Consider the following 20,516-nt stretch of genomic DNA (forward strand, 5'->3'; position numbering starts at 1 on the left):
TACCCTACTATCATAACTCCTATCAGCCATCTCCTAGTTAACATCTGCCTGAGGAGAACCCATTTGTGACCTGTCAGCACTTCATCATCTAGCACAAAGACTGATTATCAGCAGATAACATCCTGCACACTCCCCTTTGAAAGTCCATTCTGGTTTCACACCATGATCCCGAAGTATTTGACTAAAACAAGTATGAAAATGTGGGAAGAAAGCTGAGAATGCCTGATATACAGGACCAATATGAATATAAACAAAAAGTGGCAAGGAAGAAAATTCAGTCCCTTGGGTCTGCTAAAAATGTGTCAGAAAGATTAACCTTAAAACATTCACTAAAGTGTCACAAACTCAAGTTCTGACAGACTCAGGAGGGAGCAAGTCTCCACTGAGAATATGTTGCCCCCTGGCCTTGGAGACTGTGAGCAGAAATGCTAGAGCTGATTCCAACTGTCACAGTAGTACATGGAGTTGTCTCCTAGTTAGGCACATACCAAATCATACAGACCTTCATAGATTAAAAGCAGCATTTTGAATTTCATGCACAAGCAGATGGTAAGCCAAAGCAGCACACAGAGGAGTAATGTTTTTGCCAACCCAGTCCACTAACGAGGTGGACCACTGCTCTCTCAAGTAGCTGAAGCTTCTAAGCAGTATTCACAGGAAGTCCAATCTAAAGCACGGCACTGACCCAGCAAGCAAATAGCAGAAGTATAGATGTCTGTGATGAAATTTGCAACAGCAAAGAAATTCATTACCTCTTACCTAAAAACAGTTGTGAAAATGGTATGAGCCAATATAGCTAACTTTGCTTGTATTTATTCATATTTTAAGGCTTTCTTTTATGAAGGGATTTGTTTTACAAGACTGAATCAGTGGCTTGTTTGTTAAGATTTGCTTTGTAAGAGTGGATGTACTGTTATAATTAAAAGTCTCTGTTTACAAATATTTATTTAAACAAATCTAAATATGACATAAAAACAAGCTTTCCATTTGTTTTGATTTTGCTTTGTACTGCTAAAGTAACTTCCATGTGTGGCTCTCAAATCCTTTACAAAAATAGTTAATGTTCACAGGACTTTATATAGCATTGTTCCCCATTTTGCAATGAATTATTATTTAAGTGCTGATAAAATTGGATATGGCACTATCCAGTACACAAAAATAAAGACAATCCTTATCCTAATTTTATTATCTAATGTTGTATTTCTTTTTAGTGACAGGTCCCAGAGGTGCGATACCGCGAAGGATGAAAGACAAAGACGAACATAGACAGCAGGGGGCCAACAGTTCTATAGTCTGAAGGCCCTGAGTTTATTATTCTCACAGCTTTTATAACCAAGTGAGAGCACATTATTATGAGAAAAGCAGTCAGCTACAATATAACTGGCTCAGCACTTCTATCTCTAAAAAAGCCACATCAGTCCTCCCAGTCCTTGAACATGAACTCTCGAAAACACCCAATCAAAACAACACAGCTCCCTGCGGTTTGCCTACACGAGAGCAGGTGTTCCGTCTAGATGCCAAGAGCCCAGCCGGGCCTGGGAGACATGTGGCGGGGAGAAGGCAAAACTCCTTCAATCTAACACACATAACAAGATGTTCTGGCAAAATGACAAGAAAGAGTAACTTGGTTATTTGGGTTTAGTTTTTGTCCTTTGCAGCTGTGAAAACTACGGCAGAGAAAGGAAAATTTTCTAATGTCACACACGAAGTCACTGTCAAAACTAGGAATGAAGCTAGTTCCTTGCTTTAACCACTTGACAATGCTTCCCCTTTAACAATATAGCTAGTATCCTTAATTGACCCAGGAATCAGGAGCAACTAATTATAAAATCTAAATTAATCCCCCCTTATGGCCTCCTTTTTCTGTGATGATTATAAGAAACTATCTCACAGTGACATCTATTTATTTATTCATTTTACGTATGCCCAATATTCATTTATATTAAAGAAGGAAGACAAGGGAAATCCATTATATTTGTTTTTCGTTTCAGAGCTGTACCTTCTTTAGTTGGTAGAGTAGAATACAGATACCCCTTAGTAGAGGTTGGGAACAAGTGGTGTACAACAGGGCAAGAATTGAATGTTCAAAGAAGTGAGCAAGCATTTAATGTTTTACTCTGAATATACAAATATGTTTCTGCTTCTAACTGGTAAAAAAGATTTTCTCATGACAAGTTTCAATATCCTTGAAGCCTCAAACTGTTAAAAAATTAATTAATTTTGTTACACAGCTAAAACTACCTACTTTTCTTTCACCTGAAAGATGTCTGAATTGTTGTGGATCACACTTTCCAGGAGAACCAAACTTGAAGCAGACAGAAAATATGAAAAATGTCAGCCCAAACTGACAAAGCTATAAGCACATGAAAATTGTAAAGTATTAGGCAGCCCTGCTAACACAGAAGTAAAAAAAAAAAAACTGTGTTGAACATGGAACACCTTCAGTTGCAGTGCTTTGCATTGAAGATCTCATAGCAAGTTACAACTGTGAATACAGCCTTTCAACAGGCCTATGAGATGGCTAACTAGGATGATGCACTTTTCAGAAAGTGGGTCAGTGGGGCATGTACAGCTTTAGTATCATATCAGGATAACACACAGGGCTTGTGAATTCTTATCTATTAGCACTGGAGAATGACCACAAGCATAACACACCTCTGGGTGCTGTGGTTCCAGTCACATCACGAGTTAAAGCGGAGATGCAGGGGACACTGAACAAAAGGTCAGGGAAAGAAACTAGGAACCACTGAATCTGTACCTACCTGGGGATAGGGGCTGCCGGAACAAGGTGCTGGGGTTATAGACCCAGGGCCACGTTTGAAGCGGTTTCCCTTACATGTAGATAACATGCAATCCTATAGCACCTTAAAGATTAATATATTTATGTATTAGGCAAGATCCAATGGCTTCAGCTCTGTGAGTCCCCTCAGATGGGAAGAAGTGGGTCTGACCCAGGAGAGCGCCTTACCGCATATACAAGTGTGTTAGTCTGTAAGGCACTACAAGGCTGTGGCTACACACAAGGCTATCCTCTGTGGCTGTTCCAAGCGCAGCTTACGCTTTGGGTCAGGGCTTCTCAGCCTCCCACTGTATAAGCAGCCCCGGCGCTTCTGGACCCGGGCCAGCAGACACGCGCCAGGGCGCCTCTGACAGCAAGAAAGGACACAGAGCAGGTGAAGCAGTTAGAAGAGCTGGGAAGGTCGGACAACAGACCGTTATTCAAAAACACATCCGGGAACTTCTCTGAGCCAGGCGCTTTTGGAAGCCCCGCCTCCTTAGACGTAAGTATTTGCGGAACCAATCGTGGGTCCTTTCTGTTTCCGGCGTCTAACGCCGTAGCTTAGATACGAGGGCGGGGCTGGCTCAGACCACGAGGATGGGGGGTGGAGGGTTGTCGACTATTCCGCCAGTGGTTCGGAGTCTCCCTGTGTAAGACTCGTCCTTCTTTACAGGCTGGGCCTGCCTGCCGTGCTCCCTATAGCAGTAGCGTCTGTCTGTGCGCAGCCGCGGGTCCGCTTCCTCTGCCCCACTCCCCCCGCGGTAGTGCGGTCCCTGGAGGCGGGGTTCAAGGGTTTCGGTGGATGGCGGCAGCTGTGCCGCGCCTGCTGCCTGCTCGCGGTCCGGGCTGTCTTCGCTATCCGTTCGCCAGGTACCTCCCGCACGTGCGCTCGCGCCTACTTCCGGCGGCGGTTGGAGCCTTTGTCTGCAGAAAGGGTACGACTCTGGGCCCGCCCCGCCCAGCACAGGGGAACCCGCGCAGGATCGTTCTTGGGGCGCGGCTGTTGGGGGTGAAATGTCCCCAACCACAGAGCTCCCGCCGTTATCCCCGTGAATGGCCTCCCAGCCTCCATGGTGGGGTCCGGCTTAGCCGGGAGAGGGCTCAGGGGAAAGAGATCCACTGTGGAGCTACAGCTACATTTGAAGCGTCTGTCGACAGAGTGCAGCCACCTGATTCTGCCTTCTGTCGACAGTAAGCTGCCTGGAAGCTCTGCAAACAGCGCTGCCCAGTGAACCAGAAGCCTTCCTTATTGACAGAAGTGTGTGCACTGCACTTTTGTCGACAAAGCGTTAGTCCTCAGGTTTTTTTAGGCCAATGCACCATTCTGTCAACAAAAGGGTTTATGTGTGTAGATGCTCCCTGGGTTATATCAACAGAAAGCCCCTTCTGTTGATAAAACTCTCTAATGTAGACAGCCTGGGTAATGAGGTGTTAAAAAGGAGTCTGTGGTCAGTTACTGCAGAATATGTACATTACTGTGGCACCTAAAGGTTCAGCCAGCATTAGGGTCTCTGCTGCTGATCCCCACCACCAAATGTTTGCAATTTGAACCTGCCAGCAAGAGAAGGGAAATAGTGGGGATGCAACATACAAGCAAGTGAGGCTGGTGAGGTGAAGGATAGGAACAGCTTTGTTGCTCTGTATATGGGAGGCTTTATTTTTTTTAAAAGTAAGAACACTGTTTTCCATAATTCTGTTAGTCCATAATTAATTGGAGATACACACATCTCCTAGAACTGTGAGGGACCTTGGGAGGTCATCTAATCCAGTCCCCTGCCCTCTTGGCAGGATCAAGCACCCTCTCTGGAATCTATTTGCCCCAATCCCTTAATGGCCTCCTCAAGGATTGAACTCACAACCCTGGGTTTAGTAGGCCCATGCTCAAGCCACTGAGTTTTAGTTTATCCTAAATGACCTAATGTTCCCTGTGGAACCTCACTCCTGGGTCTCTGCTCACCAGCATGTGGCTGGACAAACCTCCTTAGAGGGTGGTTAGGACTTTTGACTCTTGAACATAGCCGTGTCGGTCATCAGCCAGATCTTTTCTGACGAACCTGCGCTGTTCTTGCAGAGTATAAATCTTCCTACCCTTCACCCCGTCAGTCATATAATTTTTTTTTTTTATTATTGTCAGAGAAGTGCCTCACAGAGTAGAGTAAGGATGGCTGTGAATCCAGCCCTTCTGGATACAAGCCCGCCTCAAGTATTCCTTTCATTCTGGGTGGGTGGATGGTTTGTTTGGTTGCTCTGTGTGGCCTCTTGTGTCAAGGCCAATGCTTGCACCACAGATTTGGCAGTAGTGAAGCAGGGATTTCTGGTCCTGACTGTGCCCCTTCCCCATCTGTTTTAGAGGCTGTGATGCAGCTGTTGCTGTTCTTGGGGTTCAGATGAGCCAGCAAATGTATCTCCTGCCAGGTACATTTCTATTACTGAGGAATACTAGTATTGCTTAAGATTAGAGTGCACATTGCTGTTAAGAGCTAGTGCTTCTATTACATAACTATACTTCTGTGTGACTGCAGTTTCATGCACAGTTTGTCTTGAAAATATGCTTTCCCCTGCTAAAACAGCTCTCTATGTTTTAGGGTATTAATCTAAACTGATGAAAGTACCTTTTCAAATATGTAGCTCGTGTGAGCGGATGCTTCTTAACATGGAGACTTTTTTCCTGATGGCAGGAACTTCAGCTTGTGGATTAAATGTTAGGCCTTAATGATTCAACTACTTTATGTAAAGTTTTACTCATCCAAGATTCATCCTAAGGGTGGTAATTGTAATGAGTCTATGGTACTTCTACTGTTCTCACATTTGCAGGCCCTACTCTTTGACCTTGAAGTCAGATGCTCTTAGCTGCAGATTAAAACACTCAAAAAAATCTACCTAACTTCCTTTTACTAGGCAGTGCTACTATCAAGAGAAGGGTGTGTGAGTGTGAGAGAGAGAGAGAGAGAGAGAGAGAGAGAGAAGCATAGCTGGCCTAAAACAGGAAGAGTACATTAGGGCTTACTAGATGACAGAAAAAGTTGCCACCACTCTCTGTCCTAGAGCAGATTCCCTTGCTCACAAGTGTAAGCAACTTTCTCTACACATTTCTCCTCACTGTGCATGCACAGAGCATTACTACTTGCATTCTGCTTCCAGGAGGGAATCCCATTTTGAAATCTTTTTCCAAGTAAGAGAGGCCAAACTCTCCCACCATAGAGAAATTTGTCTTTTAATTTGGAATGTCCATCACTTTAAGTTTGCTCAAGTGTTATTTTTTTCCCCTGCTTATGTTTTACGTTTTCTCCTGTTGGGATTTTTAAAGCAGTATTTTGCCCCTTTAAGAAACAAAACAAATTCCTGTTGACATTGGCTGTGGTATTGCTCTTGTCAACATGATTTTTTTTTTTTTCAGATGGATAAATCTCTTTATCCCTCATGCACACACGTATTTAATGGCCATCATGGCAAGCTAGGATCCCTGCTATGGCTGCTCTCAGATGGCAAAATTCTATAAAGCTGATATTTTCATTGTCTCAGATAAGTAGAAATCTAAGGTCCTGGAGTGAAAAATCTTCTTTGAAAGGTGACTCCATAGAGACAGAACTATAAACCAGTGTTTTCCATTCATACGTTCCAGTTATAACAGCGAGAAGTCCTGTGGCACCTTATAGACTAACAAATTTGTTGGATTATAAGCTTTCATGGGCAAAGACCCACTTTGTCAGATGCATCTTTGCATTGTGGGCTGTGGGTCTTTGCCCGCGGAAGCTTATGCTCCAGTAAGCTGTTACTCTATAAAGTGCCTCAGGATGTCTCATTGTTTTTGCGGATACAGACTAACACGGCTGCCCCCTGATACATGTTAGTTATAATATTTCATTGCCTGTTCCATTTGAAATTCAAAGTAAAGATTTACTGAGACAAGCACTCAACTCAAAATGTTCACAGACACACAAAATAAATACACTGATTAAAAATTCTGATTCTTTTTAGAATTTTTTAAAAATTGCTTTTTAAAATCTTTTAAAATTGCTTCTTACTGAACATGGTGAACTATTTAAATTCTTTTTGAAGCAACAAATGAGACTACATTGATGTTTACCATTTATTGTTAATCATTTCTTTGCAAGTGAAAATATTGTATCATCTAGGTTCCTAGATAAAATAAAATAACTAATGGGAAAATTAGAATTAAGTTTATATCGCCTAAATTCCCAAACAGAAAGCCAGCTCAGTTAGTAAACATAATTTCCCAATATCTTTATCTACACTAGGAATTTTCAAGAAATTACTCCTCATAAGTGCTACCCCTGATTCTTCGTATATTTAATTGTTGTGGCAAAAACATTGGAAGTTGCGGGAGTCCATTATCTATTAAGACTTGGGCAAGAGTAGATGAATGGGTAGCAGTGCCAAACTGCCTAGTAATGTCATGGCACTAGAATACTTCGGGTGGGGCTTTCGCTGTACCTGACACCCATCTGGAGATTGTTTTATTTAGAATTTGCAGTTTACAGTTTCAGATTTTGACTTTTTTTCTTATCCTTTGTTAAAATGTTAGACTTTGTGAGAGATCTTGTTTATAAACTTTCTGTAAGGTCAGTCATAATTGCTAATCACATGCATGGTACCTTTTTGTATTAAATGCCTCATTTTAAGAATTAAGAGTAATTATTATATATTTATATTTAAGAAATGTACATCTCTTTTTATTTTTTAAGGTGGTGTTTGTTAGTGATGAAAACAACCCATATTTATTTTGTTGGACATATATCATCTTAAACATGGAGAACTTTATTCTATATGAAGAAATCGGAAGAGGAAGCAAGACAGTTGTTTATAAAGGAAGACGAAAAGGCACTATTAATTTTGTTGCCATTCTTTGCACTGATAAATGCAAAAGAGCTGAGATAACCAACTGGGTAAGAATAATGTGTGAAAATGTAGGTACAACAGCAGAAATACAGACAAAAGAATATGAGGTATTACTTCACATAACATTAGTTTTTCACAATTTACAATAGTGCAAACAGCTATATATCCTAGTTGGTCACAGGATAGGAGAGAGACAAAGTAGATGAGATGATATCCAGTATTGAACCAAAGTCTGTTGGTGGAAGATATAAGTTTTCTAGGTAGACATCTGACAAAGTGGTTTTTACCCATGAAAGTTTATCTTCAAATAAATCTGTTAGTATGTAAGGCATGGGTGGCAAATCTTTTTGGGGTCAGGGGCCATGCAAGTGATAAGCGAAACAAAACCAAAAACAACCTGATGTGGTCCCGAGCTTAGCGAGGCCAGGGCTATCGGGTCTGGGCAGGAAGGAGAGTGCAGGAGTGTGCTGGGGGTGGGTGATCTGGGGTGAAGGAGCAAGTTGCGGGGGTCTGGGTGGGACGGAGTTGTAGGAGAGTGGTGGGAGGCATGGGTCTAGGTGGAAGAAAGGGTGCAGGAGGGTTTGGGGTGCGGTGTCTGAAAAGAATGGGTCACATTGGGGATGAGGGGTTTAAGGGAAGGAGCAGGAACAGGGTCGAGGTGTGGAGTCAGGGTGGGAGGGAGGGTGCAGGAAAGCAGTGGGAGTGATTACAGGAGTGGTCGAGGGGAGCGGGGTCTGGGCAGCTTACTTGCTCACCCCCAGACGCATGTGGATTTGTGTCCCCTCCTTTTGATACCAGGCACCTTCCTCTGCTGCTCTGAAAGGCCAGCAGCACTATCCCGGCAGCACCGCTGAGGCTGCTGTTTCTCCCCCTCCCCTTTCCCTGGCTGGGGGAACAGCACCAAGTGACAGCAGGGACCAGAGCTGCTTCCTGCTCTCCCCACCCCTGGCAGAATCTGAAGTTTGGATCTGGCCATGGCTTGCCTGACCTGGTCCGTGAGGCTTGTGCTTCCAAAAACTCCAGATGCTATGGGGGGGAGCCCCAAGCCTCAGTGAACTGAATTCAGACCACAGGTTGGGGGTTCCCCACCCTTGCTATAAGGTGTCACAGGATTTCTTGTTGTTTTGCAGATACAGAATAACATATCTGTCCCTCTGAAACTCATTAGAGCGCTTCTCCAAGGTCTGTAGAGCTTGAAAGGTTATATATTCTACCCACATATTGGTCCAATAAAAAAATACAGCCTCACCTGCCATGTGTTTGTCTCACTTCAGGTGACTTTTTAAGCTTCTAAAGTTCCAAGTTCCTATATCTTAAATGGGTTCTCCTTGTAGGTATCAAGTCATGGATTCCTTCTAAAGCTCCTTCCTTTATTTCATTCCCTTATTAACACGGATGTAAAGACACCTGTTCACAAGCAGTTAACTGTGTGCTGGTCACAGGGGCTGTCATAAAAGTTGTTATTGGGTTTACATTTTTATAGTACTGTTGTTGGGGGGGAAAAATATGCTGATCTTTTTGTAAATAATCATGTTAGTGTTTACAAAGAGTACTGTGGTATTTTTGGTAGTATGTATGTTTAAGGTAAATGAATTTTGGTTAGTAAATATCTGACAGTGTTTCTTTACCAAAAAGTTACAGGTAGGTTTGAAAGTAATTTACGTGGCTAAATTGACATATTAGCCTCCTTCAGTAATGCAAATACATTTTTTTTTAGTACTTTCTCTTACTGTTTCAGTAAATATTTATTGAGTCGTCATGAAGCTGTATAATTGGTGATGATACTTTTTTCAGCATAAATGCAACTCCCAGGGACCGCTCAATGGTATTGCGTTGCCCACAGGTCATTACACAAGAACGATGGAAAATTCTTTCCGTCTCCAGGATTTACTGTACTGCTTCTTGCGCACTTAAATCTCTCATTGGCACAGAAACTAGGCACATAACTTTCATCGTGCACTCTGATATATTACATAGGAGTGTTTTGTCCAGTCAATAGACAGCAATGCTGACCCCGGCCGCCTTTCTTAAATATTTTTTGTTAGACCAGTTCAACTGGTTTGGGGAAAATTTACTGTATTTCTGGCCACATGGAAGTTGCAGGAGGCCTGTTATCAAAGGTAGCTCCCTTTTGCTTTTTTGATTGCATGATTTGAGTGGGAATGTGACTTCTTAAATATTTGGTAGAATTTGAAAAGCTAATCAGATAGGGAGGGAGAAGCACATGACGTATGAGGAGAGGCTGAGGGATCTGGGGTTGTTTAATTTGCAGAAGAGAAGAAAGTGGGGGTGCTCTGATAGCAGCCTTCAACTTCCTGAAGGGGGGCTCTAAAGAGTATGGAGAGAGGGTGTTCTCATTAGTGACGGATGGCAGAACAAGAAACAATGGTCTGAAGTTAGAGAGGGAGAAGTGTAGGTTGGATGTTAGCTTTATGTAGGGAGGTGGTGGGATCAAGTCCTGGCTGGGATGATTTAGTTAGGGTTGATCCTGCTTTAGGCAGGGAGCTGACCTAGATAACCTCCCGAAGTCTCTTCCAGTCCTAAGATGCGATGATTCTAATCTACAATTACTGTGCATTGCACTTCCCCTGTCCTCTCAACCCTAATGTATGAATGTGGCTCTGCAAATAAAATATATGAATATTGCGTTATAGGTTCGGCTTACCCATGAAATTAGACACACGAACATAGTAACATTTCATGAATGGTATGAAACAAGCAACCATCTCTGGCTTGTAGTGGAATTGTGCACAGGTAAGAGATGCTAATTAAGTAAAACATACTGAATGGGAATTTCATCTCATAAATTTGTAACAGAAAAAAGTTTATCCAAAATGTATTTTTTTCAGTTATCTATTTTAAAACACATAAAAGATTAGAAATTTTCTAGCAAAAATAACATATGTAAATTTACACTTGGATTCCTTGAAAAATCCTAATGTTCCCTGTGCTAATAAAGTCATGTTCTCTTCTGCTTCAATGTGTGTTTCAAGATCTAGTTCATATGAAATAGTGCAATTGGGTCTCAGTAGCTTGGTAGGCGATGCTAGTGCTGGAACCTGGAGACCACCAATATGAATTTTTGAAGGAAATGAACATGCAAAAGTGGTTCAAGGGAAGTTTAGATATTTAGTACCTGTCAGCTTTCTGGTGCTATATTTTCCATTATATTTTATGAAGAATTAAAAGAAGACAAAATATGACAATAAATCCAAAATTTGACCAGATAGAGGATGTTAACTTTTTTCTAAATCAAAAGGGGAGTCACCTGGATAAGGTTAGATGAATTACAATGTCTCTTTCAGCTGACTTGAAACATTCTTGCAGGCAGAGTCAGTTGCAGAATATGCTTGGTTGCCAGAAAACTTCATACAGGCGGTTCAGTCGCTTCATGTATCTCAACTCCAAGTGTGAGACATTTTGTTCATATTAGAACTGAAGCCTGTTCGTGTGCACCTACGTTGACATGGACATGCACGCTTGTGCCTGGTTGTCAGAAAACATTTTCTTTATCTGGTACCTGTTGGGTTGGAGTGGTGCCTCCTGGAGTGGCACCCAATATAGGCACCAGCAACTTGCTCCCCTTGCCCCTTGCTCAGTTCCTTATTGCTGGCTACTCCAACAGAGGGGAAGGTGGGAGTTTCTTGGAACAGACATAAACAACACACCTCAAAGCAACAATTATGGAAGTAAGTAACTGCCTTTTCTTGATATGCATCTTTGATGAGTGCTTCTGTGTGAATAAATTTCAGGTGGTTCACTAGAAATGGTTATCTTGCAAGATGAACATCTACCTGAAGATGTGGTGAGAGAATTTGGTATTGATTTGGTTACTGGATTACATCACATTCATGAACTTGGAATTATTTTCAGTGAACTCACACCAGGAAAGGTAATGAGTAATATTCATTATAACTAGCCAATGTACCTGGCATTGCTTGGCTCTTTAACTGAAGTTATTTTTTTGAAGTGAATGAAAAATGTACATGCTGCTTTCAATTACAGTATTTTTCAAAAATGAAGGAAAACAGAGGCTGGAGTGAGGGTTCAGAGTTAAGGAATTGGGATTAGAGCCCTGGAGTTACTTACCCAGTCTTTGTGGCAGGCAAGATGGAGGAACCCTAGCCCTGCTGTCCTCTCATCTGGTCTGCAGCTGCCCCTAGTGGCCACTCTCAGTATCAGGTGCTGTCTGTGCCCCTCCCTTTTGCCGCCTTCTTCCTTCTGCCCCCTCCCTTTCCATGTTCTGAGAAATCCTGGGTTTTCAGTCATTTCCCACTTTCCAAGCACAGCCAAACCCTGACCTTGGTTTAAGTTAGAGGAAGCTGCACACCAAAGTTGTGGTTGTAGCTCTTATGATTTAAGAGGAGTTCTTGCAACAAACATAGCACCAACTGACAGACACACTCTAAAATATATAAAACAAAACAGCCGTCGTGTAGCGCTTTAAAGACTAACAAAATGATTTATTAGGTGATGAGCTTCTATGATACAGACCCACTTCTTCTTCAGACCTGATAGATCAGATAGATGTTTTGTTAGAATACAGACTAACACGGCTACCTCTGTTACTATTCTAAATTATATAGATGAGTATCTTAGGTTGTGTCAGAGATCTCCTTTTAAAATCTGAGGAATTATTTGTGTTATGCTAATATCTAGACCCCCTACTCAAGGCTGGGGACCAGGTAATAGGCTTTATGCAATAACTTAATAAGAGGCAAGTCTGTGTCCTGAATTCTTAGTCTAGTTAATTTTCTGTCTCTGCTGTACCATTTTGATTTCTTGAAGCTTGGAATGAGTGTCTGAGAATATGGTATCTGCTTCCTTGCTACAGCGTAAAAAGATGAGTCAATAAAGGATTCGTTTAGGAGTTCCTTTGTTTTGTACCCGTGAACCATTTACCATGCCTCACTTATACTAGGAAATCCCATTTCTTAGTTTTTTTGATGATCCTTCATGTTGCAAAATATTTTAATACTTAAAAATCAATTTAAAAATCACTTAGTCAAAATTATGATACCCACTACACATTGTATCATATAAATAGCAATTGGAGAATAAATCTGCTTTGAGAACTCCACAGGAAGTTACACCAAGGCCGTGTCTACACTAGCCCCAAACTTCGAAATGGCCATGCAAATGGCCATTTCGAAGTTTACTAATGAAGCGCTGAAATATGTATTCAGTGCTTCATTAGCATGTGGGCGGCCGTGGCACTTCGAAATTGACAGGAATAAGGGGACTTAGAAGTAGGCAGGGTCCTTTCGAGAAGGAGCCCCGTCGGGACGAGCCGCGTGGTGGCGAGGCGCGTCAATTTCGAAGTGCCGCAGTCGCCCGCATGCTAGTGAAGCGCTGAATATGTATTTCAGCACTTCATTAGTAAACTTCGAAATGGCCATTAGCAGGGCAATTTTGAAGTTTGGGGCTAGTGTAGACATGGCCCAAATGTTGCATAAATGAATGGTAAATCTACTGTAATTGTTTTCTATAACAGTACTGCATGTTTTTTTATTTTAGTCTACTAAAATCATAATATTGTGCCTAAACTGTAGATAGTGAATCTAGGTGTGACCACAAAAAATGTGTGTTCTTTGCTTAATATATTGACTCTCTGTTCTTGATAGGACTCTCCACTGTGGTTAAGTATTCTGTATCACCAAATTTCTTGTAAAATCAACTACTGTGAATGAATGTGCAAAGTCAGCCGCTGACTTTGTAAGAAATACAGTGCTGCACGTTTGTGTTGCTCATCTGTGTATCCAATGGCAGGGCATTTAGATGTGAATGGAAAGCAGTAAAATGAGAAAACTTTTTATTTTTATAAAAGATGCTATATTATTATTAAGGCAGGCTAATGAATAGGTAAAATGTTTCTCAGAATCTAGTTGCTAGGTAGATAATCCTTTAGTCATCGCCAGCATCTTAAATTTTTGAAATTCAACGTTAAATTTTGTAAACACTAATCTGACAAACTTTAATATGCACCTGCATTGAAAGAAGCATCAGTCTTATCTTTGCTACAGAGTAATTTTGATGATGGTTATCCCTTTGAACACACAGTTCAATTCAAAATAGACATCTTTGCTTTTAGAGTCTTATATAGAGTTGGTCCTGGCTATTTTGTTGTTTTCTCTGTGTCACAATATCATCTTCACCATCATAGGCTCATTTAAAGCAAGGGGAAAAAAAAACAAAAACACTCTGCCCAGATCTTGGTAAAACAAATAATGGCAAGGAAAATGTCTTTTTTTAACTTGTGGGAGGCATTTAGCTATTTCTGTGAGGGCCAAATAAATACTTCTAATGATAATGAGACGTGATGATCAAAATTGCAGCCTTAAATAGGTTGGATTGGAAAATTCAGCTTATTGGAAAACGTCCTTATGTTTCAAAGAAACTGTTTGGCATTGACATTTATGTTTACCTTTGTAGATACTTCTGGAAGGGCCTGGCACACTAAAGTTCAATAATTTTTGCCTGGCTAGAGCGGAGGGTGAAAATTTGGAAGAATTTTTTGCTTTAATTGGATCAGAGGAAGGAGGAGGTGACAGCAGTGACAGCACTCCACGAAGAAATCTGAAAAGTAGACTCAAAGGTACAGCATACAATATGGCTACATCTACACTAGAAGCATTTGTCGACAGTAGTGTTGACAGAAACTCTGTCAACAGAGTGCATCTACACCAAAAAGAGATCGACAGAGGTATCTACTCTGTCAACAGAGAGCAGTCAAGCTGCCCTGCCCTCTGTTGACAGAACGGCTGGCTGGAAGTTGTGCAGACAGGGCTGCGTGGGGAACTGGAAGCCCTCTCTGTCGGCATAAATGTCTACACTGAGCTTCTGTTGACAGAACTCTGTGAGAGAATGTTATTCCTCAAAGTTTCGAGGGATAACACTGTCAAGGCAAAAGCACAGTTCTGTTGAGACGGTTGACAGAGCGCTTTGTATGTTAATGCTCCCTGAGTTATGTCTATCTGTTTTATCCAATCAAAAATAATTAAACCCAATGAGACATAATAAAATATATATTAAATTACCATGTTTATAGGAAGGAGTTGCATATTGTTTCCCAAAAACTTTTAAACTACTGGTCTTTCATAATAATTCTTTTTGAGGATGCAGGAATAGAGAATATGTCGTTTTTCTGAGGACACTCTATATTAGCAATAAAATGTTTTACTTTGTTTGCTTCCTAATGGTAAGCATTATGGGAATTTGCATGTGATATAAACAGCAAATAAAAGCTACATCAATTATTATGAAAATCAGAAAACATAAACTGTAACTGAAAGGCCGTTGTTAAATGCGTTGTTACTAATTTATATGTGCAAACAGCTGTTGCATCTGTTGACTGTTATCTCTTCTCCCCATGGTAATTCATGTCACTGTTAGCTTAATGGAAGGCAAATCAGTATGTTTCAGAGCTGAGCCTGTCACTCCATCTCCCACTCAGGGCATCAACTTTGCCTTGGACCTTTCTCTAGGTCCTTACATCCAGGGTATGTCTAAAGCTTGCAGATTCAGATGTTTTAGTATGAAGTAGTCTTTATTGTGCATTCAGACAAGTCAAACATTCATGATCCTTGGCAAAAACAGGCAAAAGTAGTGTCTGCAGCTTAGGATAATAGAACTGAAGCCAGGGGCCAGAGTCCGTACCCATCTAAGGAGTCAAGCTGAGAGTGAAGCAAGAGCTTGGGCAAGGTTCAGAGCAAGGAATCAGGTTAAGAGTCAATACCCGGTATCCAGGTCTTTGTTGGGGGTCAATCAAGAGGGAAACATCCCTGTTGGACACCAGATCAATACCAGGAATTCAGAAACAGAAGAAGGGCAGTCATGGCAGTTTGTTAGGTAGCTTCAGCATTGCCTGTCCATTTCCTGGTATGTGCTTTGGGCTTGTATAGGGTCAGGGAACTAGTCAGACATCACAAAGACTGCTGTCAGATCACCTGAGGTGAAACTTTCTGTGGTAGTCAATCGCTGCAGATTGTTGGTCTCAGACAAAGGTTAAATGATTGTTGTTGTGGGGTGGCAAAGTGGTGATGCTGGTAGGCTGATAGCCCTGCAGCCTGGGTGAAAGCGTCACCAGAGTTCATATAGACTTTCGTCTAGGCTTTCCTCATTTTCCATCTCGATTACTACACTATCCTTCTCTCTGGCTTTGCTTGATGTAGTCTTTTCTTGATCAGATCCTATATCTTTGGCCACGTCACCCTCTTTGGTCATACCTCTACTGGCTTCGCGCCATAAACTGCTTGTCTTCACTACCAGGGCCCTTCATGATTTATCTCTGCTTTACTTGTCATCTGATTAACTATTAAGCTGTTGACGGCAACCTGCATTGCCTGCTTGTAAAACTTTCAAGTAAGCGTCATGCTAACCCTCATACTTGGGAGTTGCTCCTGGTAAACATTCGTAAAACTACATCACTATCCTCTGTGAGTGAAAGCAACCCGTATGCATACCCTGCACACCATTAAATAAACTTTGTACAAAATATGTCTTGTGAGGTATCACTTGAAAAATGATAACTTCCTGGTCAAAAGTATCATGATATGTGTATAGCAACATTTTATGTAAAGCTGTGAGTTCCTCCTGTGTGGTGATCTGAGCACATGCTCCAAGCCTGGTAGGCCTGAGAGGTGAAAAGTTGCGTGTTCACCTCAATTTACTTAGGCTGGGTCTACACTTGCCCCCAACTTTGAAGGGGGGCATGTTAATCAGGGTGATGGAAGATTACTAATGAAGTGCTACAGTGAATGCACAGCACTTCATTAGGCTAGCTCTCCCCCACGGCAACTTAGAAGTGTTGAACTTTGAAGTGCTGGCATGCGTGTAGCTGCGGGTACTTCGAAGTGCCTTTACTCCTCAAAATTTTGGGGAGTAAAGGCACTTTGAAGTAGCGCGGGCACTTCGAAGTGCCCACAGCTACACGTATGCTGGCACTTTGAAGTTTGACACTTGGAAGTTTCTGCGGAGAAGAATTAGCTTAATGAAGTGCTGCGTATTCACCACAGCACTTCATTAGTAATCTCCCATCACCCTGATTAACATGCCACCTTTGAAGTTGGGGGCAAGTGTAGACAAGTCCTTAAAGTTCTTGAGATAGCAAGAGCTGGAAATGAGAGGAAACAAGTCAAATCTGCATTTCCGCCTGTACTGGAGACTAGAAAGAGTATGGAGCCGTGTTCATGACCAGATTCCATCTTGCATTCTTTGCTGTTTTGAATAATCCACTTCAAGAGGCGATTGGACTATAAAAGGGAGAGGCAGAAACAACCCAAGGAGCCTTTCTCAATCTCTCTACTAAGAAGTAAAAATGAAACAGCCCTTTGACTTTGGGTGATTTCCTGACCTGAGAATTTGGTCAGCAATGTTGCTAGGACCTTGTGCTAAGGATTTTACTTAGAACCAGGTCTACTAAATTTTAGTTACTAGAAAGTCTTTTTTTTTCTTTGTAACTATTTCTGACTTTATACTCACACTCACTGAATATTTCTCTCTTTGTGGTTAAATACACTTAGTAAATTTTAAAATACTAACCAATTCAGAGTTCTGTTTAGCTGAAGTGCTTGGTTTCCCCATTTAAAGTAGCAAACTGTAGAATGTTGATGGTTTTGAGGGATAATGGATCTCTCATATCTGAACTGCCCCAGAGGCTGAAAAGTGTAAAATGCAGTTTTGGGGACAATGTGGAGGGTGTGTGTGTGTGTGTGTGTGTGTGTGTGTGTGTGTGTGTGTGTTCCAAGTCAGCCGGCAGGTAGTAACCAAGGCTGGTGTGTGGCTGAGAGGCTACTGGGGTCAGAGTTGATGATAGACCAGGTATATAGGTATATGCAGTCGCTTAGGGTTGAGCAACAAGTGAGCTGTTTGGGAGCTACAACAGCAAAGCTTTATGAGGCACCAATATTACAAGGCCAGCAGTGACCCAACTCCTTATTCGTCTGGATTTCACCCTAGATTAGAATGTTCCGTCCTTCTTGGTGTCAGAGTAATATTGGACTTCATCAGCTTTACTCTCCCACCGCTCATCTTGCATTTTGCAAAGTGCCGTTTGCGCCTGGCTCTGAAGATGTTTGAAATGATCATGTTTGGAGATTGAGGACTGATGGTTTTGCCATAGTTGAAATACGTTCTGTTTTTCTTCTAAGATCTTCATGATGGCTTTGTCATTTTCATCAAACCAGTCTTGGTGAACTCTCTCTTTCAGTCCTAGTGTTGATTTGGCTGACTCTGTCACCAGGGTTTTGAACTGATCCCACTTTTGTGTTGGGCCTCCAGTCAGAGGTCCATGGGACATCAGCACTTCGTCAAGGCAGGCTGCGAATTTATCACGATGACCAGTATGTTGCAGTTTTCCAAAGCTGAAGGAGGGTCTGACAGCCTTGAGCTTTTTGTGGTGCAGTGGTGTGATGTGTAGCATAAGAACTGATCTGACAAGTCTATGATGAGTCCAGGGCTCAGCTCCCTGCGTAGTCTTGGTGACCTTAAAATCTCGAATGTCCCGCCTGCGACTGATGACATAGTCAATCAGGTGCCACTGTTTTGATCTCGGGTGCATCCATGTGGTCTTGTATTTATTGGCTTGCCTGAAGAGAGTGTTGGTAATTGTCAGGTCGTTTTCTGCACACAAGCTCAGCAGAAGGTGGCCATTGGCATTCATTTTACCAATACCATGTTGCCCCAGCACCCCTTTCCAGGTCCTACAGTCCTTGCCAACCCTGGCGTTGAAGTCACCCAACAGGAGAAGCTTGTCACTAGGAGGAGTTGCTTCCACAAGCTGGTCAAGGTCCTCGTAGAAACTTTATTTTGCTTCATCGCTGCTAGTCAGTGTGGGGGCATAAGCGCTGATGACTGTAACATGGCAAGAGGTGTTGAGGGGAAGTGGAGCTTGACCAGATGCTTACTGATGCAAGTTGGTAGGTCAGGAAGCTGGTGCAGAAGTGATGTCTTGATGGCAAGTCCCACTCTGTGGATTCTGTCTTCATTTTCTTGCCTGCCTTTCCAGAAGAAAGTGTAACCTCCTCTTGATTCCCAGATGGATCCTTCCTCTGCCAGTCTGGTCTCACTCAGGGCAGCTATGTCAATGTTATAATGTGCCATTTCTCTTGCTATGAGGGCCATTCTTTTCTCACGCCTCATAGCATTCTGCCTGTCCAAGAGTGTGCAAACATTCCATGCTGCAAATATCATCTTTCTTTTCACTGTTTTTCAACCGCTGTGAGGGTAAAACTATGAGCTGTGGCATGCTGGCCATTTTGGTTGGGACAAGCAATTTTTGGGACACCTTTTCCAGCCCCCTCCCTCATTTTGAGGGTGAGTAGTGCTGTTCCTAAAAAGGCCTTCTCAGTTGCCTGGGATGCTGCTGATCTCCTCTGTCATCCCAGGGTCAGAGTCGAGTGACCAAAGTCCACAGGCCGCCTATGTGCAGGTTTGGAGCTACGACTCCCAGTGGTCACCACCATCTGTTGTTTTGCCCCTCCGCCATTGCCACAGGACTTTGAGGTAGATAGAAGTGATGAGAATGTGCAAAGAACCTGTGTGGGAGAATGCTTAAAGTAGAAGAGCCGTTGCACAGGGCAGTTCCACTCTCTCGACCTCAGAAGCCTGGTTCCAGTGGTATGAAAAATGATCATGGCTGGAACTTCCTGGGCTGCAGTGGATGGCCATGCCATCTTTGGTGTCTTGTCATGCCCTTTGCTCTCCACAGAGTGTTGCAGAACCACCTTTTGGTTGTTGGATCTTGCTGTTGATTTCATCCACCGAGTCTGCTGGGGCCGACTTTGCATGCTGGGGTAGGCAATTCCCTATCTCACCGCAGGTTTCAGACCTGCTGGCTACCCACACCTGGTTTAGCCCACCTGTCGAAGCGGTTTATCAGGGTGTGGCTGCTGCATGCTTCTGCTTCTTGGAGCCACAGGTGACAGCGGGGTGCCAGGTGGGGACCAAAGGTGCACAAACTGCCCTGAAGAGATATGACAAGTCTCCACACCAGAGGTGCTAACCCTCCCTGGACACCCCATACATCCCTCTAGGTCATTACTAGTTTGCTTATGCCATGTAGAATGATAGTTTAAACTGTTTTTTTTTTTTTAACTTAAACTAATATAGTTGAAGATATTATTTGTCATAGGGCTGTATGGACCTGTCTCTTCCCTTATCGGTTCTCTTCTTGTGAACTGTCAGGGTTTTTAGAAAGTGTGAAATTGTTTGTCTACAGTGCTGTTCAGTACATTAGAAAATGTATGTTATTCTCAGGTTACGTGCAATGAAAGTAAAAGAAAGAAATATAAATAACAAAATAGTTTCCACAATCCCACTGAAAAGCTGTATCAGGGTGAAGGGAGTGTAGTTGTATCTAATGAGATGTAAGGTGTACAATGAAAATTCTTTAGTTTCTATCCCAGATCTGATATTGACAGTGTCTATACCAGAGGGCAAGTCACTTAAATGCTGTACCTCAGTTTTCCTATCTATAAATGGAGATAACGCATATACCACAGAGGTGGGTTTGAAGGATCAGCACATTGTCATTTTTTAAAATTCTGAATTGTGTACGGACTGAAAGGATAGTCAAGTTGCATTATATGTGTGTTGTTTGTTTTATAGGATCTCCTGTGTACAGCGCTCCAGAAGCAATAAAGGGAGCTGACTTCTCCATAGCTACTGATCTGTGGTCCTTGGGCTGTTTGCTTTATGAAATGTTTTCAGGTTGTGATTCTATCTATCTGGTATTTGTGGTAATTTGGACAAATGAGGTTTTTGTACATTATAAAGACTTACAGTTATTTAGGAACTTTGTAAAATAATCAGCTGAGATGTGAGTTACAGTATAATTCTAATATGGTTTTAATTGCTTCTAGTTCTCAATATTTTAATT

At 42.2% G+C, this 20,516-nt stretch overlaps 1 protein-coding gene across 3 annotated transcripts in view; it reads left to right on the forward strand.

Moving 5' to 3' along the window:
• Window positions 1-3,476: 3,476 nt before the first annotated feature.
• Window positions 3,477-20,516, forward strand: part of ULK4 (unc-51 like kinase 4) — a 460,156-nt gene continuing 443,116 nt past the window's right edge. Inside the window, exons 1-7 of one of the 3 annotated variants that reach the window (XM_074988236.1) lie at window positions 3,477-3,649; window positions 5,130-5,194; window positions 7,486-7,686; window positions 10,294-10,393; window positions 11,392-11,531; window positions 14,072-14,234; window positions 20,246-20,347. In XM_074988236.1, the coding sequence (XP_074844337.1) occupies window positions 7,549-7,686; window positions 10,294-10,393; window positions 11,392-11,531; window positions 14,072-14,234; window positions 20,246-20,347 (643 nt within the window). In that variant the 5' untranslated portion in view covers window positions 3,477-3,649; window positions 5,130-5,194; window positions 7,486-7,548. Of the gene's footprint in view, window positions 3,715-5,129; window positions 5,195-7,485; window positions 7,687-10,293; window positions 10,394-11,391; window positions 11,532-14,071; window positions 14,235-20,245; window positions 20,348-20,516 lie in introns of all 3 variants that reach the window. The other 2 variants (XM_074988237.1, XM_074988238.1) reach the window with 2 other exon arrangements.

This window comes from Carettochelys insculpta, chromosome 2 (genome assembly GCF_033958435.1).
Source record: "Carettochelys insculpta isolate YL-2023 chromosome 2, ASM3395843v1, whole genome shotgun sequence".
Taxonomy (NCBI): Eukaryota; Metazoa; Chordata; order Testudines; family Carettochelyidae; genus Carettochelys; species Carettochelys insculpta.